The sequence below is a fragment of the Hippocampus comes genome, unplaced genomic scaffold (genome assembly GCF_001891065.2).
Source record: "Hippocampus comes isolate QL1 unplaced genomic scaffold, H_comes_QL1_v1.1 scaffold528, whole genome shotgun sequence".
NCBI lineage: Eukaryota > Metazoa > Chordata > Actinopteri > Syngnathiformes > Syngnathidae > Hippocampus > Hippocampus comes.
Genome location: NW_017804900.1, coordinates 68,759 through 93,023, shown reverse-complemented (window position 1 = coordinate 93,023; position 24,265 = coordinate 68,759). Strand labels below are relative to the sequence as shown.

Below are 24,265 nucleotides of genomic sequence, written 5' to 3'. Positions count from 1 at the left end.
TTTTGTGGATCAATAAAGTAGCTACAGTGCATCTTTCTATCAATCTGTCCATCTATCGAGTAAAACAATTGACTTAAATAAATGGGGCAGCAGCTAAAATCCTATTTACACCTAAGTAAGGTATTGATTAGTATGGTACCAACAAATGTTTTGTGCTTACGGTAATCAAAAACATAGATTTATGATAGGATTAAGCGTGTGTGTGTGTGTGTGTGTGTGTGTGTGTGTGTGTGTGTGTGTGTGTGTGAGAGAGAGAGAGTGAGTGTGTATACTCGTCTCGACTAGTCAATATAAAGCATGTAGGTTATTGAGTTTAAAGGGATTAACGGTTGACAGGATTGATTGGAATGTTTTTTTTTGTTCGCTTTTTTTTTTTTTAAATAACTTGAAGTGTGTGTGCAAGAACGACAAACCTGTGTTTGCCGGCCCCTCAGTTAAAGTGGAAGCCTCGAGTTCCCTGTCAAAACTTAAATTAATTCCAAATGAACATATGAAAATGTGTATTGCTGTTACTTAATGTTGAGATATAAAATAATGTCATGAACTAGTGTGTGCTAATTCATTCCAAAACCAAACAAAGTAGGAGAAGTGGGAGACCTTTGACCATTTGTACACCAGCACTTCTACATTTGATTCACTTCATTTGATTTTGTTCACGTATTTTTCAAACATACTTTAAAGATGAGATTTTATACTATTTATATATTTCACCCAATACTTAACACACTGATGTATGTCCATTTAAAATTAAAGAATTTAATCTTACGTTATGAAAAGAATTGAGATGGATTTGTCTATAATACTCACTGTGTACTTTTATAAAAGTCAATGGATTTAAATTCATTTCTGGATGGTGGGTTTTCTAATTAATGTAAATTAGGGAAACCAAGCAAAACTTATACTGTACTTCTCTAACTTGACTGTTTTGTGGTTTATTTAAATAAAAACTACACGGAGGGGGGGAAAAAAATTAAGAAAAGTTGCAAAAGTGTGGAAAGTCACTCGAATAAACAATTGATGGTTTATTATCATCGGTGGCGTTTTACTCTTATAAGCTGCACACCTAAAAAGCCACCAGTCTCCCATGTGATTCACTTTATTCACTCATACCATCAATTAAGATTGTATCAGGAAGAGGACCGAGTCTAATTTTGATTGACACTATAATTATCAAGTCATATGAAGAAACATTAAGCTCGAACCGAGGCAGCCGAGGCCCCTTTTAGTTGAATTTCAGGCCATAGGCTCGTTGCCGGAGTTAGTGGAGAGAGTACGGAGGAGTACAGCTTGAGGAGGCGAAAATGGCCGGGGAGTGAGGAGGTGTGGAAAAGTGAGAAGTGGGAGGTGGCTCTTGCAAAGGGCCAAACTGCCGCCTCCCATCCCACCCAGCTCCTTCCACTTTTTTTTTTTTTACCTTTGCATGCCCCGCTACAAAGCAGTGCTGCAGTGCGGCGCACGCCCCACCTTGCACCACTAAAAGATCGATTTTGTGCAGAACTGAGCCGGGACCAGCCCGGTGTGCGACCCCGACTGAAATCTGATCCAGGGGGTAACAACTTCTGAGATGATTGTCTATTTGCAAAAATTTTTTTTTCCCCAATCATATTTCAGCACCTATGCATTGCCATGTCGATTTCACCTGTATGACCCACCACTGAGTAACGGTGATAACGAAAATGCACAGTGCATATCACGGAGGTCCGTGTTGAAATTTCTGGTCTGAAATGTGATACATCCTCATCTGTCTGATTGGGTTCATGCACCTGTGGAGATATGATCACTTTATTATCGACAGCCCAGTTGTTGTACAGTATGTTGTGACTTGATTGCCACGGGGAACAGGTCAATGATTACCCAGCCAGGCCTGGATTGTCCTCAAGTGCAGGTCAGACCCCCAGGGGAGAGTGAGTTCAGGCCGCATCTTTTTCATCGAGTTGATTTGCTGTTGTTCAAAATGGCTGACGTGCTCCACGTGGACTCGTGACATGGCTGAAAATAAGAGAGGAGCTAGTTCGCAACTTTTCTGATGCCTCGAGTGATTGGTTTTGGCTCCAGCATTCTCTCTCTCGCTCTCTCTCTCTCTCTCAAAAAAAAAAAAAAAAAGTCTCCAAAAGGTTTTTTTTTTTTGGAAGACAAAAAAAAAAGGAGCCCGGCGCCTCTTTTCAAGCTGTTTTTGATCGAGTGTTTATTTAAATGTTAATTTATGATTTTTATATTCATTTTTTAAATTTGATGACACATTAAACATGTCCTGACTACACTTGTGATTCTTTTAATATTATCTTCATAGAAAAATACATTGCTATACATTTATAAATATATATGAATACATATATTTTTTAAATTATGAGTGACTCTCAATTTTTTTTTCCTTCTTTAAAGGCCAAAATGGCCCGGGCCAATCACATGCTGAATGTTGTGCAAATTAGGCTCAAGGAGCTTTGTTTTGCTAGCTTTTGGACTCCTTTGGATGCAAGGCTGCCTCGTGTTCAGTGAATCAATGACAGCGCCGCTTTGCACTTGACCTCAAAGCTCGGAGACACACACACACAGAGAGAGGGGCGCTCTTTTTTTGCATGCACCTTCCTGCAATGGGCCCGTAAGAGCACCCCACATCTCAGTGTGGTTCAAATGCACCAATGCCAGCACTGGCCACACTGATGCAGGCGACGTCCTGTCGAGGAGATGCAGTAAAGCGGCGTCTGTGAGGTGTCTGTGGTCACCCTTGACCCCTTGGCCACGATTTGCTTGAATGTTGCTCAGACGGTTCTAAGTGGTGACGTCTGGCTGCTTTGGAGGCGGTTGGGAAAACAGGATGGAAATACAGCTGTGCCGTCTGAGTTTGAATTTGAATTCCTAACTTTTTTTTTTTTTAAATGCTGCCTATCCTGCCAATGCCAGGGTCACATGACCGAGGGAACTTAACTTGATTGGCTGGACATGATTTGAATTGAGAAAATTTGCTTTGCTTCTCCCCTGGTTACTCGTGTTATTTAGTGTGTTTTATTTTAGATATTGAATTTTTTTGTATTTAGTTTTAGTTTTAAGTATTTTGATTTTGATTCTTGCATGTTGGGAATCTTGCTCAAACTACTTTTAGTACAACTTATTTTTCCTAAATTTTAATGTTTATTTATTTATTTATTTTTAACAGAATTAATTAAGATTTTTTTTCCACACACCAACTCATTAAAACACATTTTTAAACACATCCCTGAATGCATTTGAAGGGACCAATATTTGCAAGCATAACATTTGACAGGATGGCGAGCTGCAGGCAGGTTGGCCAAATTTTTCCCCGAGTCTACGTGAGCGCCAGGTCGTGAGCTGTGGCTGACAGCAGCTCCCGCGTGTTATGTTTGATTATTCTACTGTTGGTCAACAAAGAGCTAAAAAGTGGATGTTGTTTTTTCATGTATAGTATTGATTTTTTTTTTTTGTGCGGCATAATAATTAAGAGGTAGGGTGAGTCAGGTGAGCCCGGGTAGCAAATGCGCGGCCTGTCACTGCAAGCGAATCAGTGCCACTAACTAATCACACAGATCGACTTCCATAAAACAGCATCTCGGCGGTGGACCGTAACCGTGTGTCTCCAGCAGTCACCAGCACAAATGACTTGGATGAAACGGCTCTCCTTTCTGCCTTTTCCTTCTTTCCTTTGACCCCCCCCCCCCCAACACACGCCCTTGTCTCTCTTCTCTCCCCCCTCTCCCGGAGGGCTACAAACAGCCATTGTCACTACAGACCCAGAGAACAATTGGCTTCTTATGCTGCGGCCCGTCCCGGCATGGGAGGGTAAACTTCAGCAAAGACTGCGCTAAGTAAATTATAGCTCTAACGGTCTGTGTGGTTTGGAAAGGATGTGCTTTGTGAAAGGTCCTGCGATGAAGAAAGAAAAAAAAAAAAAAAAAAAAACGCAACAACATTTAAGCACATTTGCTGCATGTGCTGCTCATAGAAGAGCAGGGAACTCTTTTGCTTTGTTGTTTGCAAAGGTAGCTGAAGGTTCTTTGGAAGCCGGGTGCCATCTTATGAAACGGTCACGTGACAGCCATGGCGGATGTGGCGCTCCCTCACTCCCCTCCCTCGCTCATCCCACTCCAGGACGAAGGCTCCTCCTCATCCGTCCGCCCTCCCGCGCTTTGCTCACTCCGCCCTGTCCCTCCTTCGACATGACATCACCCGCACATCTGTCGTCCCAACAGGGCACAAAATGACACGAAGCCTCCTTTCCTTCTTTTTTTTTTTGGTCAATCTGCACAAACCTCCCTTTGGCGAGGCCGCGTCATCGCTGCCGCGTCACGTCAAGTAAATAACGTTACATCTCCATGTGCCGCATGCGTGTGAGCAGGCAGGAAGCGGCCATTAAAGTAAATGATCCATGGGGCCTGACCCACGTCCTGACCCGTGTGATTGAAAGCAAACACAATCAGCAAGGTCAGCACAAACACGACGTGACTCTCTTTTCGTCCTTCTGTGATTTGTTTGTGTTTTCCAAAAAGAACAGAAACTTTCAGAAGTGTATCATTCTTTCATTCCAAAAACTCAGCCCGCCTTCGGCGCAATTGTTTCCCATGCAAATTACAAACAGATCAAATGAGTCTGCGCCGGATAAAAAACAGCCACGGTGACGTTACAAATGGATGCAATTAAACTAACACAGTACATTAAATAAACTCAAATAGGCTATAAATTGACCGTTGATGCGACCATGATGAAAAAGGATCGTCTTAATTTACGGTGGGGGTGAGAGGGGGGGTCTCAAACGTGAATGAGATTTAAAAATAATTCACACACTTAAACCATAAAATAGGCATTTCTGTAGCTCGTCTGTTGCCTCAAAATGAGCCAATGTCACTTCCATGGCTGCGATTAGCCGCCAACCAGTTCAGAGCGGAATAAAATTACGATCACCAATTAATCAGCAGATGAATTAAAACAACATATATAATGAGTAAAACAACTTCATTTGTAGGCCCCTCAGCGGTAAAAGTATACGTGTGTGATGTCAGATCTCTGGCAGCTTTTAATTTAATTGGGAATGACGCTGTCAAGAAGATGAAATGGCTTCATGAATGTTTTGAGGTGTACACGTCAGTGAGCGATACAAAAAAATAAAAAAATGTGGGATGCCCGGGGCTTGCTGGAGCAAAAGGCGCAATCTGGACCGTAGGAACCAAAATGGTGGAACTTTTTGCTGTAGCTATGTGGGCTGCTGTACAGCTTTGCTTGGCGCACCGCACGAAACGTGGGGGTGAAGAGCCCCCTTGAGGATTTCTGAGTTACTTACATTTGCTGGAGTGTTGAAATTCGGATCTCATCTTCTTCCAAGGCTGAAATGAAAAGCACAGACGGTTCTGAATGAATCTTCACGCAAGATATTAAGCACACATAAATGTCAGCCGTGGTTCCAACTTAAATGACTCTATTAGCGCAATAAAACACAAGTTGTGTGTGTGTGTGTGTGTGTGTGTGTGTGTGTGTGTGTGTGTGTGTGTGTTTACAGTGTACTGAATTACAATGAAACTAAGTGGAAATGATTAAAATAAAAACCTACAAATTTCACAAGCACATTCGAACTATTTTCTTTTCTTTTACCTCATCTTATGAATGACTTGGCGCATTGAAAAATCCAAATCTTTACAACCGGAACCGCGGCAGAGAAAGATTGGCCTCCGATAAGGAAAATAATAATCACTTAAAAAACAAATAAATTTCAAAAAACCTTTCGAACCAATGGCTCACTCTTGAAATATCGTCCGCTTTTATGAGCGACACTGTTCTCAAAAGGCTCCATTGTCATGTCGTGTATTTACTTCCTCCACATCTGCAACATGTTTCCAACCCCACATCCACGAGAACATAAATAAAAAGCATTTGTAGAAAAGAAAAAAAAAAAAAGAAAAGAAAATAATCACTTTGGTGACATTTATGCACTGGGGGCTTTCATCCGCCTTCAAGGGAGGCTCACGCCGCCTCAGAGACAAGAGCTTTTCCAAATGTTGTTGTTCTGGAATCAATTTCTGGCCTTGCTTGCTTTCAGATCAAACTTCTAATGTGAGTAAATTCAACGTAGTTCATTTTAGCGCTGACATCCGCTGTTATGCAGACGTCCCAGGCAACAAAGAATTCACCGCAGGATGTGCACAACGCGAGGCCAGCCAGTGCGAAAGAGGCCTTCACGAAGAAAATGAAGCTCAGTTTTTATTGACGCTTCAGTTTGCTGCCACACAGCGTTATTTCCTCACATTTTATCCCCTTCTGGCGCTAAATAAAGTCAGAGAGGATCGTGAGACCTCTCGGAGTGTTGTGCACACTGGTGGGCAAAATTGCTAATACCTCGCTCGCGTTGTTTTTGTGACGTGGAGTCTAGCACGGGAAACATGGACCAGAGGAAGCGAAGGTTGTCTGAGGAGACCGGAAAATAAAATGATCCGCAAAGAGGTTAAAGGTAAAGGCTACAAGGCCGTCGCAAAGCAGCTCGATGTTTCCGTTTGAAGAAAACGCCAAGATTTTCCTGTTAAATAAGGTGAAACGTTCTTCACGCCGACACATGCCTGGCGCAGGATTTAAGCCTCTGACTCCTGCGTACAGGAGATATAATTGTGCGCGTCATGGTTACAGCTGTATTTAAAGACAACCTTGGCAATCTCAATGGGAACAAGTGTTCCGACTACTTATGTTTGACTGCTAAATGAGCGTTGAGGCACATTAAGCCGCTCTTCATGTCATCTTCACTCTGTGACACTTTTGACAGCCAATTATGTCCAGAGTCCACCCCCCCCTCCCCAAAAAAAAAATATTCCACACTTTAGGGGGAAAATCTGCACTTTGCTGCTCTACTGAGCGGACTGAGGCACAAGGGGTGAAGTGACGGCGTGTGTTATGTGGTTATGTTGCGTATACTTTCAACATTCAACCACGAAATGTGAACAAGTCTACGGGGAAAAATATATATAAAAACACGCACAGGTTAATTAATTTGGACACTTTGGACAATTATGTTTCCAATTTGGTTGGGACAGTTTCCAGAAAGTCATTTTCTTTTAAGCAAGTTAAATTTGGTTGCGTTTAGTGTGGAAGGACTTCCCATTCAAATACAGGCAACATAATATAGTATTGTACTTCATGAAAAAAAAAAAAAAAAAAAAAAGATAGTTCAACTGAATACAATCAGTTTTACCTTTTTTTTTTGCGTCAGTTCAATAGACATGGTGTAGCTCCTTAAGTTGATCCCATCTTGACCACCTGGGGGCAGCATAATGGAGACATCTGTCTATGTGTGTTGCTTCACCGTTTGTGTTCAAACTTCAATGCAATTGGCTGACATTAGCACTTTTTTAAACATTTTTTTTAAACACATTAACAAATTAACAACAAAAGACAAAAATGGTGACATTAAATCATTTTGCCGAAAAAAAAATCTCAGATTTTTGCTGAGTTTTCTTTCTGTGGTGCTTTACATACACAAAGTGTTATTTCGTTGATTTTGTTTCGTCAACTGGGAATGGCGATAAACACCTTGAGCCGCTTTTTTTTTTTTTTTTTTGATTGACTGCTGACTATGTGCCAAACTGCAGGGAGGAGGTACAACTAAATGGTCTCTCTGTCTAAATGGTCTCTGAATGTATATACACCGCAATAGAGGGGGGTTTGCTGTACATCCAAAGGCCTCCAGCCCTGTAAAAACATTTTACGACCAGGGCGATGCTTCCCTTGCTTCGCCTCCAGCCTTGTCAATCACCATAACCGAGCAGATAATGTCTCATCTGTCAACACCCTTGAATGACATGAACTCATTAAGTCTTTATGGCTACTCTCATCCCCGATTTCATGTCCTGCTCGGCGGCACACGTGTTCCCAACACAAGGGGCCCCCCTGAAACTCAACTTCTAGACTAAAATTGGTGAAAAGAAACAGATATCGCGGTGCAACTGCCAAGACTTGAACGCACACTATTAAGAGCTATCTTGGCGTTTACAACATGTGGTTAGGAGGGCCACTCGGAGCGAAAGTCACGCAGGATTCAGCATCCGGGCTATGCACATCTGATTGGACAGTTTTCAAACCAGGCAAACGAGCCTCGAGGCAATCTTTTCAAAGAACAAACTGTTGTTGTAGTCTGTTTACATTAAAGATTTGAAAGTATGGTCTCTGGACCGAAAGCGTCTACAATATGTACTTTGTTCTCTTGTGAAGGAAGCTAATAACATAGCGAGCCCATCTTTTAAAGCTTCTGAGGAACTGAACACAACACCCCCTGCTTATTTTTGGCGTGACAGCCTCCCCCGGTAAAACGCTCCCAAAAGTCAAGATGGCAACAACGTGAGCGTTTTTCTGTGTTCATAAGCACACTTTGCACTCAAATGATTTAGCCTTGAAGACAACTTGCCCTCCTAAGTGCATGTACCTGGGTTTGCAGCGGCAGACGTTTTCCCCTCCACAACCACAAGAGAGCGCAAAGACGCCGATGAAACAGCACAAAGCGTGACCTCTCAACTCTTCACTAAAGGGAGGAAAAGGAAAGAAGCGTGTTAAAAAAGCGTCATGTTGACAAAATGATGAGATACTCTTGGCAAAACAATTAAATGCTCTTAAACTACATGCGTTCTCACAAAACATCATCATTATTCCAGTACTTTTGGTGACATTTTTGTTCGGTGATGTGGAAGGGGAACTAGGGGGATGGAGTAATATTTAATTATATTTTGTTTATTTTGGGAGCAGTGGTAGAACAGAGCAACATTAGAAAGTGAAATATTTGGATTGAAATATTTGTATATTCAAATATATCAGTGACTCGGTTTTGGTACGTGTACCACTCCTGACTAGTAGTATGCAAGCTCTCTCTCGTGGTAAACAAACAATCACTGAATTGAATGTTCTAAATGTGTATCATGTTATTTAATCTTTGAGAACTATTTGACCTCAAACATTTATTGAGGCAAAATTTTAGTGCTATTCATTTTGTATTTGAGATTTTAACTACGGCATTAACTGCCTAGCCATTATTTTGACTTGCGAGCAAATAATCCCGATACAAGAACTTCATGGTGCCAACACCAGTTGGAATTGACTGTCAAACTAGACATAAAGCAAAGGGGAGGATATGTTGCATATTTAAAGCCACGCAACTTTGTCTTGGGCATAGTTTACCGCAAACACACAATACAAAACACCATAGACATGCGAATGAATAGCGTCAATAGCCACCGGGCAACAGATGTCTGAACACATGCACATAGACAATAAAACAATACCTACAGGCATATATTCTCCATCCTCTGAAAAAGAAAACAAATGTTAGTTTTGCGGCAAAGTGAGTCACTTGTGAAACTGCGTGCATCTCTGCTTTTATTATGTTGTCCCCTAGTGGCCAAATTGCACACGTACATTGTGGGGCAGGAGAATTGGTGGCATTTCCAGTCATTGGAATTGGAAAGGATTATTTGTGATACAAATGTAGCGCTAATATTCGAACACTGTCTTATAATCATCAACACTCAATTGAGAAATAAAGCCTCTGCTTTGAATTTGATGACGTGAGGGCTACGGCACTATGCAGTCCAGCATTTTCGAGTCGGTCTGAAACATTTATTGTCATGATTATCCCTCAAGGGAAGCATGCAACAATGACTGCTGAATAATATTACTAACAGGAAAAGAGGAGTCCCCAAATGAAATTTTGGCGAAGGGACCCCATCCCACGGAGGCGTGGGCCGGCTCGGGATTGGAGGTGGGCGACGCGGTAGCACCATGTGCAGCTGCATCCCCCCCCTCGCAAAGACCCGCAGCGCCACTTTTCAGATGCGCACGGAGCGACCCACCCACCGTTCCACACCCGCACCACGCCCACCCCCGCACTCTCGCAGCCCAGGTGGGAGCGCGCACTTCGGCCTCGGGATGCAGCGGCTCACCCTCGGCGCACCGCCAGTGGAGCTCGGAGCTGAAGAACCGACGAGCAAGCCTTGAATCCACTACCTGCCTGGACGCTTTGGGAAAGGAGTTTCTTTTTTTTTTTTTTTTTTAAGGACAGTAAGGAGAGAAGCTCAAGTTGCGTTCAATGCGCAACCATGCTCATCATCTCGTCTCGCAGCGCGCTGCTGTCCGTCTACTATCCGCAGATCTTCCTCATTCTCAGCAGCGGTAGCTACCTGTACGTGCCTCACCCTTCGCGCCGCTCCTTTTCCGCATTTTGAAAAACCCCGATAGCCTTTGGATCACATCACTTTGACGCGCGGCGATTCGCGCGAGGACGCAGGTGCTGAGCACAAGGAAGTAACGTGCCCTCGTTTCTTTCCGCACTGACTTGTTGGGCTTCCTCTTTGGTGAGACAGAATACTTTTGGAAATAGTGGGGAAAAATGTGACTTGGAATATTTAGTCAGTCCAATTTCATGTTAGACCACAAAGGAATCGCAGCATATGTGTGATATTTCCATAGACGTGGACCATGATTAACTGCTCTGCCCTAGTTTCTGTCATTGCGTTTTAGTTGCGCGTTATTGCCCAATATTTTGGTTACCTCATGTACTGCCGCTCTTCAACGACCGCAAACTACAACTTGCAATCATGTTCAATGAAAACCCCGTACGGTTCTGACCTGTGACTTCATCCGGGTCTCTTGTCCGCACACAGGACGCTGTCATCCGTGGTAGCTCTGGGCGCCAACATCATCTGCAACAAGATACCGGGCCTGGCGCCGCGTCAGCGGGCCCTGTGTCAGAGTCGCCCGGACGCCATCATCGTCATCGGGGAGGGCGCCCAGCTGGGCATCAACGAGTGCCAGTATCAGTTCCGCTACGGGCGCTGGAACTGCTCGGCCCTGGGCGAGAGGACGGTCTTTGGACAAGAGCTGAGAGTAGGTCAGTCCATTGGCGACTCAGTAGTGATCGTTGATGAAGGTTTTGCGACGGTACAGAAATTACGAGGAGTTATTTCTGTACCTTTACGTAAAATCCAGTAGATGGGAAAAGAAACAAGACAATTGTAATTTGAACCTTTTAGATGTCATTATGGGAGAGGTATACTGCCTGTGAGACCATTACTAAGAAGTCCCCCCCCCCCCCCCCCCAAAAAAATCCCCCTGTTGCTGAACCTAACCCTTAACCAAGGCTGGACTGGCCGGCGAGTACAGCCTGGCAGACGCCCCGTGGGCCGGCTTCTATTGGGGGCTATTTCTAAAAAAAAGTCATAAAGTTTTTTTTTTTAATTATTAATTTTTCCGGAATTTGGAGCAAGCAGCCCATTAATGCATTGACAAAAATCGATAGCAAACTAAACCTTCAAAAGCACCCCTTCTGAGTAAATTACTGGATTTTAAGGGAACTGTGTGCACTGTTTTCCAGAGCTCATCCTAAAATATAGGCAATCCAATGACCCCCTCCCAGACCCCCCTCTCTCTATTTCAGAATGCGACTGCAGAGTTGTAAAACTTGTCAAAGCAGTTACCCTTGCACGAAGATGCTACATCTTGACGTCAAATAGGTTTGAGGCCACTCCACTTCCCACACAAGCCTGTTGGCTCCTCATTGCCAGAGCCTTATATAAAATTGTACCGCCAAGTTTTGTTGCGGCGGCGTTGCGAGTTGCGGGTTTGGGCCCGCGTTTAATCTCGCAGCTCTGGGAGCAATCACTTTGCTCCGCAGAGACAGACATCTGGATCCCTTTCCTTCTTTTGTCAAGAGGAAATGTCTCCTTTCACTCTGTGGCGTGTAAACGCGGAGAAGAGTGCGCTCGGGATCCAGCTTGGACTCCCCATGGAGACTTCATTTTAAGAACCTTCTCCAGAACTAGCGCAATATGGCTTCGATAGGATGGTGAAATGGAACAAAGTACAAATCGTTTGTGACCGTTTCAAAATAAGTTTTTAAAGTGTCTACTCTACTTATTTATTTTTCAAATGACTTTGTTCATTTTTAATCGCTACATTTCAAAACACAAATCAGTACTTTTCACAAGCTTCTTTTAAAAAGCCTGCCAAATTTGAATGATTAAAAAAAAAAAAAAGTATTTAAAATGATGTGTCAAATATCGCGGCAAATCAAGTCATTGCCACCCCTCTCAAATGCTGCGGGTGCGTCCACTGTATGTACAGAAACCACACCCTGATCACCTGTCAATCAAATAGCTCGACTACGATCTGGAAAAATGCATGCAGCTTTGTCTGACATCTTTCTTACGCCGACACCACAATCACAAGCCCGAGCCGTGAAAATATATCGACGTGAAGCCATTGCAGGCTGCAATATATCCCATCGGGGCATTGCGGGGTCATCACTGGGCTCCGTTTTAGCCACGCGCCCCAAAAACAAAATGCTGCAAAACAGGTTAAGACAACGGCTCCATAAATGAGTACGACATAATTCACGGCCTTTGCGCATTTTTTTTTTTTTACATAACGTATTTAGCATAAGTGAGGGTTTTGTTTCAGCAGCAATTGCTCAAGAGCGTCAACCGAAACGGCACTCATGTACCATCTGTACCACTTCATCTGCTTGACCGCCAGTCCTTTGAACTCATTAAGAGTTGAGAAAGAGCCGGGTTGAATCACGCTAACCACTAATTGAAGTCAGGCCCGGCAGCTGGATGGCAACAATGCGCCGCTGTACAATCCAAACAAATCACGGCGAGAGGAGATGGCTGTTTGGCCGTCGCATGCGCCTGATGCCTTGAGAAATGCTCCCTGTACAATATATGCGGATTCTACAGATTTAGCCTGATGAGAGAAGACTTCAGAGTTTGTTATTAGTTATGGATTGTGAGGACGGGGGGGACCACAGCAGGCCCGATGGTTTCACTTTGTCAGGTTGGAGGGGAGCCATTAGAATTGCTCCTACCCGAGACGCGGTGCATTAATACCGCGGCCTGTTGAGAGGACGCATTACACTGATTGGCGAGGGCGGATATCCTATTACGCCGACCCACCGTGGTGCCAGTAAATTAATTCCCGCCGCCCCCTACACAGCATGCCATAAAATATGAAGGTGTTTATTCTCCAGTTCAAATGGCGACATGCGGAAAAAAAAAACTCCTCGGAAATGGGCATGTGTCAATCAAGCTCGACAACGGAGGTTTTCAATGCCGTCGTATCGCTTGCAAAAACAATGTGGAACGCCGAAGACGGACACAGGAAGACATTTGAGCCGTGTGAGAAATTCCATTGATCAAACACATAAAACATAACAGGAAGGCTTATCCAGTAAAACAAAAAAAAAAAACTCTTCTGGTCAGCCAGTAGATGTCACTTGTGTTTTCCTGCAGTTTGGACAACAAGTGAACCGTAACTGCTGATGACTTCAGCCTGCAGTTGTGGACACTTGACATAAATTAGCGGATAGACATTGGCCTCGGGATCAGAAAGCGCGCGAGGAATGATTGCGAGATTCGACAAGTAGTTGTTAATAGACGATGGGGTCTGATAATTGTGTCCTGAGGGGAATCCTTGAAAGGCTCGGCGCTACAGCGTGTGGGCTAAAGGGTCCGAGCGTCTGAGAACAACATTTCTCAAGAAATAATTGTCAGGAATTTATGGGGATTCCATCCTCGACAAACCATAATATCCATGAAATATCCGCAGAATGCGTAGAAATCACGCCATGTGAGGGAGAAAGCGATCTCCAACGACCTTGCCTCCCCGCATTAAAAAACTGACATGAGTCCATAAAGGATATTGCTACTTGGGCTTGGAAGGACCGTTTCAAGGAAATGCGATTTGTCACCGCCTCCACCAAAAAAAAAAAAAAAAGTGAAAAATAAATAAATAAATAAATAAATAGGAGTAAGACTAAGCCTTGCAACGGGAAAACCATATATCAATAACATCCAGAAGCAAGTTCTGGGCTCGGGCTGTGCCTGAGATGACGCAAAGTGGAAAAGTCCGTTGTGGTCATACGATTCCGTGTTTCAAAAATTGGTTTTGGAAATCGTGGCTTTTCGCGTCCCCGCTGACTAAAGAGGCAAAAGGAGCATCCAGATGCTTCCTGATATAAAAGGCAGAAAAAGCCGGCATCCGTGATGGTATGACGGCGCTACGGTGGCCCTACGGCATCGCGGGCAATTAAAAACCTTCATTGCCGCCTCGGCTGCATGCAGAGTCTGCTACTGCAAACCAGATGACGTCTTCTAATGGAAGCCATGTGGGACATGAAAGAACCGCTGTCCATAGCTACCTCACACTGACAACGTAGCACCAGAGGTGGCCCGTTTTGGACTAACAAGGCCTTTTTTTCTGGCCAAAAACACCCTCGGTAGCACTGAGCGACAAGCTCGATTCTAATATTTGTTTCTAGGAGACCGTTGAATTCATTCCCAACGGTGAATTCACGTCATAACATTTGTCTTGGCCGCACGTAAGATTTTTGTCGTACGTCTCTTCAGGGAGCCGTGAGGCGGCTTTCACGTATGCCATCACGGCTGCCGGCGTGGCACACGTGGTGACGGCGGCGTGTAGCCGAGGGAACCTCAGCCAGTGCGGCTGCGACCGCGAGAAGCAGGGCTACCACGACCGCGAGGAGGGCTGGAAGTGGGGCGGCTGCTCGGCCGACGTCAAGTACGGCGTGGAGTTCTCGCGCCGCTTCGTGGACGCCCGCGAGATCAAGAAAAACGCCCGGCGCCTGATGAACCTGCACAACAACGAGGCGGGACGGAAGGTACCGGCGGCGGAGTCGATCCGATTCCATTTCGGGAATGTTTCTCGACACATCAACGCGCACGGTCACATGAGTATTTTCACAAGACATGTTTCCGTCAAGAGGGGCAGTCCAATTTATCAACCGTATGTATGTGCACACTTAAATCAAGTTTTGGTCAAGTCACGAGTCAACAAACGAGTGACACAAGTCAACTCGAGTCCAAGTCGCAAGGAGTCAAGGCCCTTTCCCGGCCAAGTCGCAGCGCAGTTGCCGGTATCCGAGCAAAGGTACAATGAACCCTCATTTATCGTGAGTGACAACCCAGACTTTCATGAATCTTCTCTGGTGTCCCACGTTTCTTTCGGCTTTAAAAGACTCGAGGATCTCAATCGAGCGAGATCTCAACCGCGGTTGAGTGACTGTTTGCTCTTTGGATGGCGCCATTTCAAAGGTCCCCAACACTAAGTGGGTGTGTTTGTGCGCAGATCCTGGAAGAGCGGATGAAGCTGGAGTGCAAGTGCCACGGCGTTTCGGGTTCCTGCACCACCAAGACCTGCTGGATCACGCTGCCCCAATTCCGGGAGATCGGTTACCTGCTCAAGGAACGCTACGGCGCGGCGGTTCAAGTCGAGCCGGTCCAGGCCTCCCGCCTCCGGCAGCCTTCCTTTCTGCGGCTCAAAGAAGGCAGGGCCTACCAGAAGCCCACCGACACCGACCTGGTGTACCTGGAGCACTCGCCCAACTACTGCGAGGAGGACAAGGCCACGGGCAGCACGGGGACGAGGGGTAGACTCTGCAACGGAACGTCGGCCCACACGGACGGCTGCAACGTGATGTGCTGCGGCCGGGGTTACGACACGCACCATTACACGCGGGTCTGGCAGTGCAACTGCAAGTTCCACTGGTGCTGCGTCGTCCGGTGCAACACCTGCAGCGAGAACGCAGAAGTTTTTACCTGCAAGTAGAACGTGGGGGTGCGAGGTCAGGGGATTTATTCAAAGTATTTATTCAAAGATTTTGCACATTTTTTGGACCTCCTTTTAGGACAGGGGAGATGTAAACTTCCCTCACGAGCCGGTGTGGAACAACAGATCCTGCGGGAGAAAGGATAGGTTATGCCGAGGCTTTACGTCAAAACAAGGTTGAAAGTGACACTATAGAAAAGGGTGTCGCGTACGCATACGGAAAATAATTCCTACGACGGCAACGCGAGCGGCACACCGCTTAACTGGAAGTGCTGCGGTCGAAAGTGAGGGAACACCCAAAGGCTAAAAAGCCGGAATACGACTGACTGTAACTCACACTGTATTCTGTTTGAACACTGAAATTAAAATAATTTATGTTAGACTTTATTGCATAATTCTAGAGGATGGAAACAACAACTCACCATTTTTTTTTTTTTTTTTGCTTCTCGATGATCTACTGTTGCAAACTGGATTCGTGCAGCGTCGTCAGCGTTGGCGAAATATTCAGACAAATCTGTCCTTCGTCGCCATGATTAGTTACCCGTCACCTTTTACGGTATTGATGAAGCACGGGCTTGTGTTTCTCGGGTCCTGTTCTATTTTTAGTATCCAACCTCGTGAGCGTGAACGGCACTTTCCATCCCGACTGTGTTCATTGTTTTTTTTTGAAGGGCTGAGAAAAGCGCGCAAGGCCCGCCGGAACGCCGCCGCGGTGCCGCGACCCGGTCGGGCTGCAACGGACATATTTCCCATGAATGGCTCAGACCCGGAATTAAGGCCGCCTGGGTGGATGGCATGTGCCTTAACCACACAGACCAAAGGGCCTTTGCAGCTATTTTTGGTCCATCACCCATCATGTGTTAAATCATGTTTATTTAGGCTTGATGTAACTGACAAAACAATTTGAAGAGTATATTTTTATATGAGGAACATGGCACTTTATGTCATTTACAAAAGGAAAGGACGCTGCCATTCAAGAAGTGTTTACTAAAAATGAAAAAAAAAAAAAAAAAGGGGGGGTGTTAGTATTGTCTTTGTGGGGAGGGAGGGGCGGTCACTTTTGAGAGCTATAAATTATTCGGGGTTGATTCTGTTGTTCCGAAATTGTAAATAATCTGTGCGTCGCCAAAGTAGCCCAGATTATCACGATGACCTTTTCCGATGCAACGTAGACCAGAAATTCAGTTTGATTGCAAGAGTGAATTTAGTACAAACTTGAGCATCTTTATAATTCTTGCTTTCGAAAAGCAACTCTTGACTTCCCTGATACATTTTGAGCTTCCTCTTAATGCCTGTTGTTTTGTTTTTTTGGGGGGGGGTGGGGGGCCGCATCTGGCCTCTCTTGGCTTCAATAAAGTCATTCCAAAACGTTGTGGGTAGTGTACAAATGTCTTTATTCAGCCTTATCCCAAATAGGAAGCGATTTTTTTTTTTTTTTTTTGGGGGGGGGGGGGGGCCGCATCTGGCCTCTCTTGGCTTCAATAAAGTCATTCCAAAACGTTGTGGGTAGTGTACAAATGTCTTTATTCAGCCTTATCCCAAATAGGAACCGATTTTTTTTTTTTTTTGCAGCGGGGACACACGCAAAGCAGCACAAAACGCTGATATGGGAAAGCGCAGAAGTCGCGGCCCTGACTAATATGTTAGGAGGTGAGCAGACGGCCGCGGCGGCGCTGAATGACTCGCACAGCCTCTTTCCTGTGGGGCTCAAAAGCATTGCGGCCAGCCGGTGGAGCGCAAGTAAGCGCTGTTTTGTTAGCTGTCTGAAACCCTCGGGGACCGGAACCACATAAGCTCCTCGCACTATGGCGGCGGATTGAGGGGAGAGTCTGGCCGATTGTTTCAGCGCATCTTGTCATTAACAAAATGGGAGACAGAGCAAACAGGGTGAGGGAGGGCACGGGCGGGCCCGTAAACCAACACATTGTTCAAGTGTCAGGACTGTTCAGTGTATCGGGTGGGGATTCTGTAAACTCACGCTTCTCCGGCCCTGTCATCTCATCCAGAGTGACCACTGATGGCCAACACAAAAAGTAAATGACAGTTTGCATTTGCTGAAGCTGGAAGCAAGTTAACTTGAATCTAGTTCTACTTAGCTCGACTAACACATTCACAATGATGTTTGATTATTTTTTAATTGTTCCAAAACGACTCTCTGTATTGTCGTTGCTTGATTGTCTTCTCGACTTAAAGCATAAGCGACATGATGCTTAATTCACATTTGACCGGCTATCAGCCAGATAAACTCTGAACGTAGCTTAGCCGTTTTTGTGGGTTTCAAAAATATCACGAAAAGCTCCTTGACCCTAAACTTCGCTTTCCCACAATTTTCAAACCTGTGCCCCACCCTTGAGAACCTCACGCATCCTTCTTGGTGGGTCTGAGCAACAAGCTGCCGTCCCGCTCCTCCACACGAAAGCCCAAGTCCCTGAGTGCAGAGTAGTCGGCGTCGCCGCGGCGCTCCAGAGAGGCAAGCAGCTCCTGGTTCTTCAGGTTGTGATCGAAGAGGTTCCGAATGGCCAAAATTGACCATTGGCTGATGACTGGGGAGGTGTTCTATAAGGAGAGACAACGGAATTTTTTCCACTTTTAGGTGAGATGAGTGTAACGGAATTCGACATCTTATAGAAGTGAAGAATTCAAAATATGTGTTGAAAATTCTTTAAAGTAACACGGGCGGAATCTCCAACCCCCCTTCCAAAAAAACATTGCACTGTCAAAGAGAGCAATCCATTTTCACACTTTATATATATTGGTCAAAAATATGGAAAAATAACATACTCGCGGGGACAAAAATACAAAATTGTTTTTTTTTTTTTGTCCCGACGCCAGCGCCAAGGATACATGGGTTGTTGCTGTCGATTCTGCAGTTGTCCAGAATGAGGGGGATGCCTTCCAGTTCTCTCACCTGAGCAAACAAATGGACTTGTAAATCAACGTCATTCTCTTTCACAACAAATGCAAAATAATCGACCCCCTTTGCGGCAACTCTTTTCGACTCTCTGCCTGTCCCGCTGAATCCTTTCCCAGCTGCACTGCAATCGCAATAGAGCGCGCTCAACAAAACCAATGTTGTTGTCTCTTATAATAAGTGAGAAAATAGGGCCCGTGTTTGAAAATTCCGAGTGATTATTTGAAGGCAAATGATATCTACAGAGGGAAAATTGGAAAAAAAAAAAAGAAAGAAAAGCAGCGGCATAGTTGTGGCTTCAGCCTCAGCCTGTCACAACGGCTTCATCTGCTTCTTATCATTTATTTGCGTCCATAGGCTCAATTATTGTATTTGCTTGCCGCTGACCTCCACTTGTCACGGCGGTTACTCTCCAAACAGAACGCCAGAACTAATAGCCGTGTTTAAAAAAAAAAACAAAACAAAACAAAACAAAACAAAACAAAACAAAACAAAAAAAGCTGTTGGTGTTGTCAGAGACGAGAACAAACAGCCCCGCTCTGCATTTTTCCACTGCAGCAACTGGACTTCAGCTTTATGCACATCCAGTTCGGCACTTGGCGAGGACATCTTCTGCTCCGATCTCTCCAGACGGGGGAACAGAGTAAAATGTGGCTTACTGGAACCTTCGTGGTGAAAACAGATACGGAGTGATTTCTGACCACTGACAGCCCGCAGATCGGCATCCATAAATATTACAGAGAGGCCAACTGAGGGTGTCCATCCCACAAGCATTCCATCAATCGCTTCCTATTAAACGGGACTAGGCCCTATATTGTGGCACGCACGGAGGCCAGCTCCTCCCCGGATCACCCTAACATTTATCTTGATGTGACGAGTGATACGTTGACAGCAGGCCACGGAGGCAAGCTGATAAAATCGCGGCGGCGGCGGGCGAGCGAGGGAGGGAGGCGCCGAGGGGGGAGAGCGCCAGAACATGCTTTGTAAGGACAGGAACAGGCAGAGTCTATAAACTCATTTCCTCTCCGTCGTCATCCAGCTGAGTTGGCGGCTGTTCGTTTCTTGCTCGCGCTGTGAAATAATAACGCACTCAAGAAGAAACTTTGGGTGGGGGAGAAAAAAAAAAGCATGACGTCCATCTATCTCGCTTTTCAATCTTCCTTCAAAATCAAAGTTCCCATATCCCATTTGAGATGGGCTCTCACCGAAGAACACCAATAAAACACATGGTTGACCGGAGATATCCGATTTTCACACACCTGAGCAAAATTTGCACTTTGAGCTGTAACAGTACTGAGTGTACTAATGAGGGCAAGCGCAACAAATTTTCCTTTTCTTTCTCTCTCTTTTTTTTGGATGCTATGCATCGATCTACCTTGTTCTGGTTGTTGGCGTGCGTATAGCACAAGTTTGCCACAAGCCTGATGAGGTGAGCCTTGAAGCTAACGACGGGCGACTGGCCGGACGGGTCCGTCTCTGCGTCGACGAGGGAGTCAAAATTCTGAGCCGAGCTGAAGATGTTCTCACTGCTCTTTCCGATGGTGTGAACCTGTTTCAGGAGCTCTGATGGGAAACAGCAGAGAAAGAGACACTTAAAATTTGTGTTTTATCGACTACGGGGCAGGAATGCGTACGGGAATCTGCTTTCCGCCATGACACCTTTACGACGGCGAGTGGGGCGCTGTGTGGAGGGGGCGGGGTCAAGTCAAGAAGGGGAGGTTGTTGTTTGAGATTTGATTTACCTACGGTGGTCACCAGGAGGTCCGGATGGTCCTGGAGGAACATGAACTGCCCTTGGTGTGATGTCATTTCACACAGCACGTCCAGCAGACTGATCACCGTCAGCGCCTCCTGCAGAACCTGCAGAGAATTGCAATGCCGTATGCAGTCAACCATCACAGGTTTCGATGGTATTTAATGTAAAAGGTTTGAGTAGCATTGATGTACAGTACCTCATCACTGGAGGCAGAGCCGGTGGCGAGGCTCAGCACGGCTCCGCAACCTTTCTGGAAGGAGGAGGCGAGGAAACGGGCCACGCCGGGCGGGATGCCGCTATCCAGCGACTCGCCGCCACTGAGCTGGGCAGAGATCAGCTCTAAGAGGGTCAGCCTGAAAAAGACACACATGTGGCAATTCTTCACAGCGATAGACTTGTTATCAAGAATACTGAGGTATGAATCCACATAAATTACCTTTCAGAGGGAGACATTGCAAAGTACATGTTTTCAACCAGAGCTGAAGACTTGAGAAAATGCTGAGTTGCAATGAGGACCCTGTTAAAAAAAGAAATTGGGATTTAAAAAAAAAAAAAAAAAGGCGGAGGGCGGGGGGGGGACTCTCTTGTGACATGGACAAATTGGCCAACGGTCTCTTACGTCCAGTCCAGCTCGGGCTGGGTTTGGCAGAGCGCCATCACCCTGAGCGCCAGCTGGATGTTCTGCAGCTCGGCCACTTCTTCCACCTTGTTTTCATCCAAGCACGTGTGGAGCACCATGGAGGCGTAGCTCACCGTCTTCTCGTCGTCCACGTTGAGCAGCTGCCTGCTCGCAATTTGGGGAAACGTGCTCGTGATGCATGCGCCTGTTTGGCAGTGATGTATTTTACATTATTCTGTACCACCTGTAAGTAGATGTTTAGGCATCTATTACCATTCTTTTTTTTTTGACAAAAAAAAAAAAAAAAGCATTTTTACTTCTGAACAACGTAAGTCCTTTTGCCACCGCTGTGTCCTGGACATGATTACATTGATATACAGCGCCTTGCAATTGTGTCAACTCACAAGAGCAGTCCTGGAAAACTCAGCCGCCAAATGTCATCTTTGCACTTTTGGTTCCCCACGGATAGATTGCCAAGAAACTGGATCGCACAACGCAGAGCTATAAAATAGATCATTGAAAGAAAAAAAAAAAAGTTACATTGACCAAAATTGTCATTTGAACCGAGGCTGAACAATTAATTTAAATCGACATTTAAACGTAGTAGAAAGCCATTTTTAAATCGCAAAGGCTGCAATTTCAGGAGAAAAAATAGATCATTTCAGCCGGTTGGTCGGCAGGCTTTATTTTTTTTAAATGTGTATTTTATTTACTTATTTACTGAGTGTTTAGATTAGTTCAGTGCATAAAAAGTGCAGTCAACATATTGACATCCCACTATTTTGTGAACCATAAAAAGTTGAAGTGACTCGAATTACTGTTGCAATCTGATTTATGACCGACTGTCACCATAATGAAAATGATGGAACCAGTTTTTAAAACACATCGTAAAATGGGATTACTGTACTATTAAAACCTTCCATTTGGAATGGATAACTTACACTCAAAAATGCCAAGCCCGCTCTTTGAATTTGCGTGAAGGAATCTCAGGAGTTGAATGGAAACATCAACAAAACCAAGTTCCCTAAAAGAGGAAAGATGTTGGCATTTGGCCACACAAGCACGTGAATGATGCATGTTGGTACCTGACGAGGCTCTGGTTGCGAGCACTTTGCACGCAGGAGTTCCTCAAAGCCCGGAAGCACTCGGCGGCGAGCTGCAGGTGCAAAGCGGTGGATTTCAGGTCCTGATGGGCGCCGCTGGCAGCTTTGAGCTCGTCGCTTAGTCGGGATATGAGCTTCAGAAGAGTGGAGAAACACTCTCTGTCCACAACATCCCTACCGGTTGAGCAAATAAAATCTCATAGTTATTAATAACAACAATACATTTCATTTACCCCGTGATCAAGCAGCTAACTCCACTGCGATATAAAATCAATATTCCCCATTGAAATTAATGTTCTTAAGCCGTTCCAGTCCCCTGTTTTGTTTTTTTTAATGATTGATTGTGGAGTGGTCAAGTGGAAGAGACTTCCAAGTCTGACATGCAGCAAAACAGAAAGCCCGGTCACCCAAGGCCTAGTCGGGTTTGAGGGAGTAAGAGTATCTTGGATGTGAGGAGCCCAGTGGTTTTGGTTGGATGTGGAGGGGGTGAGCAGGTGCATTGGCGTGGATGAAATCATGATCAACGACAGTCATTTTCTCATGGTTTCTGGAGCTTTTGGGAAATTAGTGTCCAGTTACAGCTCATAAACTCAAATCAAGAAGAAACATGCGGCAGCGTTTTGAACAGTTTTTTAGGGTTTTGTTCTGAGGTCGTCAGGAGTGCTGCATTTTTTCAAATGTGTTTTGACCTTATTCAAATAATGCATCTTTGAATTAATGTGGCCTTCTCGTACAGCCCAATAAAGGTCACTAGTCAAACTGATTTGGCTTTGTAAAACATTTTCAATCCTGCCTCAGCTCCCACCTCGTCATATAAGGTGAGGAAAACTTAGAAGTATACTCAAAGGGTGATATACAAGCTCCAATACTGTCGAATAGTTACCTTAGTTGTATGCTTGACAGTTCAGTTATCTTAGCAAGAAAGCTAACACCTCCGCTGTCGAAATACGAGACAACACGCGACTTCGTTCCCACCTGTATGTATGGTCCCGTAACGCGGCCGTAAACGTTTGGAGAGCATCCAAGTGTTCGCGGCAGTGTTTTTCATTCAAAATACGCGCGATAGACGCCGAAAAGTCGTCTGGGTTGCTAGCAGCTGCCATGTTTTCTTGCTTGACGCGTGTTGGGCGAGTGGGGCAAACGCGGAAGTAGCTCTAAAAGCTCATTGGTTGAGTCACAGCAAGAGGCGGAGTCCAACACGCGCGAGTTTTTTCAAGCATATTTCACGCAGTTCGATGAAAACAAACGGTCACCGAAGGTGAATGAACAGAGGAGATAACATTTATTGTAGGTTTAACCCTCTCTTAACTTCCATTGACTTATGCAACGTGTAGTGAGATGCAATTGTTGCCCCTCCCCTTTAATAATTCACACAAGTTCGCCTCCGACATATGAAATCCATTCACCGAGTGCAATGTTTAAAGTCTGCAGTCCAGATTTTCATCTCTTCGAGACAAGTTGTGGGACAGTTGTTGCCACAGGACAAGCATCTGGGATTTCCATGCAGTGTGGTAAAGTTTAGATCACAGGATTTCCCCCCGCTACGGTTGCCCCCCCGTGTTTTGGTTGGCCACGTGGAGCACGACGGCGGTGGTCAAAGTCAGATCAGTTGATTATATACGTGGCAAAGTATTCGCCCTCAAGCCATTTTTCATCTTTAACATGAGTTATTTACAGAGCAAAACATTTCCAGTATTGTATATCTGATTATTCATCCCTGCGAGCGGTAATAACTGGAAATATCCTCACCAAACTGGAAGTTTATTGAGGAGCCTGGCCGTGTAAAGTTACAGGAAAAACAGGACATTCTGTGAGACTTGGATGACTTTGGAGCCTCTGTTACATTCACTGCAAGACGGTTGATGGGAGGATGTGGTGGCTTTCCTCGGCGCAAAACAGTGACCACATTTAATGACAATTAGTCTTCAATGGTCACAGCTAATTGCGCAGTTGGACGGCTTTGCTCGAAAATCCAGTGTAAAATTGATCATCACACAAGTATTCTTTTACATTTGACAAAATAGATTGAACTTCATGAAAAAAAAAGGACAGTCATATGTACATTTGCTGTATGGAAAAAGACTTTCAAACACACAAATAGGATGCAAAGCCACATCTGACAAAGGACATTTCCTCAAACATTCTTGCTGCACTTTTTTTTTTAATAGTACCCACTTTGTCTTCATGACTGAACATGCTCAACAATTATTGCGTGTAGAATGGAAAGAAATTTGGGCACCCCACGGTGATAATTGCCTCCAACATTCCTCTTTGCCGCC

General features: G+C 45.1%; 2 protein-coding genes and 1 long non-coding RNA gene across 4 annotated transcripts; 1 reads left to right on the top strand and 2 right to left on the bottom strand.

The window, feature by feature from the left end:
* Window positions 1-622: 622 nt before the first annotated feature.
* LOC109523768 (uncharacterized) lies at window positions 623-8,500 on the bottom strand. Its single transcript, XR_002169839.1, has 3 exons — window positions 8,411-8,500; window positions 5,291-5,333; window positions 623-1,989 (listed from the first exon to the last, which is right to left on the bottom strand). It is a non-coding gene; the product is annotated as an uncharacterized LOC109523768 (long non-coding RNA).
* A 1,238-nt stretch (window positions 8,501-9,738) lies between these two features.
* On the top strand, window positions 9,739-17,045 carry wnt7ba (wingless-type MMTV integration site family, member 7Ba). The gene is made up of 4 exons (XM_019883318.1): window positions 9,739-10,156; window positions 10,638-10,864; window positions 14,379-14,650; window positions 15,118-17,045. The coding sequence occupies exons 1-4, from the start codon at window positions 10,074-10,076 to the stop codon at window positions 15,595-15,597; spliced, it is 1,062 nt and encodes a 353-aa protein (XP_019738877.1). The 5' UTR covers window positions 9,739-10,073; the 3' UTR covers window positions 15,598-17,045.
* Window positions 17,046-17,726: 681 nt separating this feature from the next.
* atxn10 (ataxin 10) lies at window positions 17,727-23,118 on the bottom strand. 2 transcript variants are annotated; one of them, XM_019883303.1, is made up of 11 exons: window positions 22,962-23,118; window positions 21,969-22,160; window positions 21,825-21,907; window positions 21,288-21,384; window positions 20,884-21,048; window positions 20,701-20,781; window positions 20,461-20,617; window positions 20,251-20,368; window positions 19,884-20,071; window positions 18,442-18,505; window positions 17,727-18,140 (listed from the first exon to the last, which is right to left on the bottom strand). In XM_019883303.1, exons 1-11 carry the CDS (start codon window positions 23,087-23,089, stop codon window positions 17,956-17,958), a joined length of 1,458 nt encoding a protein of 485 aa, XP_019738862.1. In that variant the 5' UTR covers window positions 23,090-23,118; the 3' UTR covers window positions 17,727-17,955. The 2 variants fall into 2 exon arrangements, with proteins under 2 accessions (XP_019738862.1, XP_019738868.1); XM_019883309.1 differs by lacking the exon at window positions 17,727-18,140 and adding an exon at window positions 18,160-18,257 and having other exon boundaries at window positions 18,425-18,505.
* Between the last annotated feature and the right edge of the window lie 1,147 nt (window positions 23,119-24,265).

What these genes read in the sequence shown, in the direction of transcription:
- wnt7ba (XM_019883318.1), top strand. Translation starts at nt 10,074, where the DNA reads ATGCTCATCATCTCGTCTCGCAGCGCGCTGCTGTCCGTCTACTATCCG. An exon ending in CTCAGCAGCGGTAGCTACCT is followed by an intron (nt 10,157 to 10,637) that starts GTACGTGCCTCA and finishes GTCCGCACACAG; the next exon opens with GACGCTGTCATCCGTGGTAG. An exon ending in ACAACGAGGCGGGACGGAAG is followed by an intron (nt 14,651 to 15,117) that starts GTACCGGCGGCG and finishes GTTTGTGCGCAG; the next exon opens with ATCCTGGAAGAGCGGATGAA.
- atxn10 (XM_019883303.1), bottom strand. Translation starts at nt 23,089, where the DNA reads ATGGCAGCTGCTAGCAACCCAGACGACTTTTCGGCGTCTATCGCGCGT. An exon ending in CAGCCCGAGCTGGACTGGAC is followed by an intron (nt 20,782 to 20,883) that starts GTAAGAGACCGT and finishes TTTTTTTAACAG; the next exon opens with GGTCCTCATTGCAACTCAGC. An exon ending in GCTCTGCCTCCAGTGATGAG is followed by an intron (nt 20,369 to 20,460) that starts GTACTGTACATC and finishes AATTCTCTGCAG; the next exon opens with GTTCTGCAGGAGGCGCTGAC.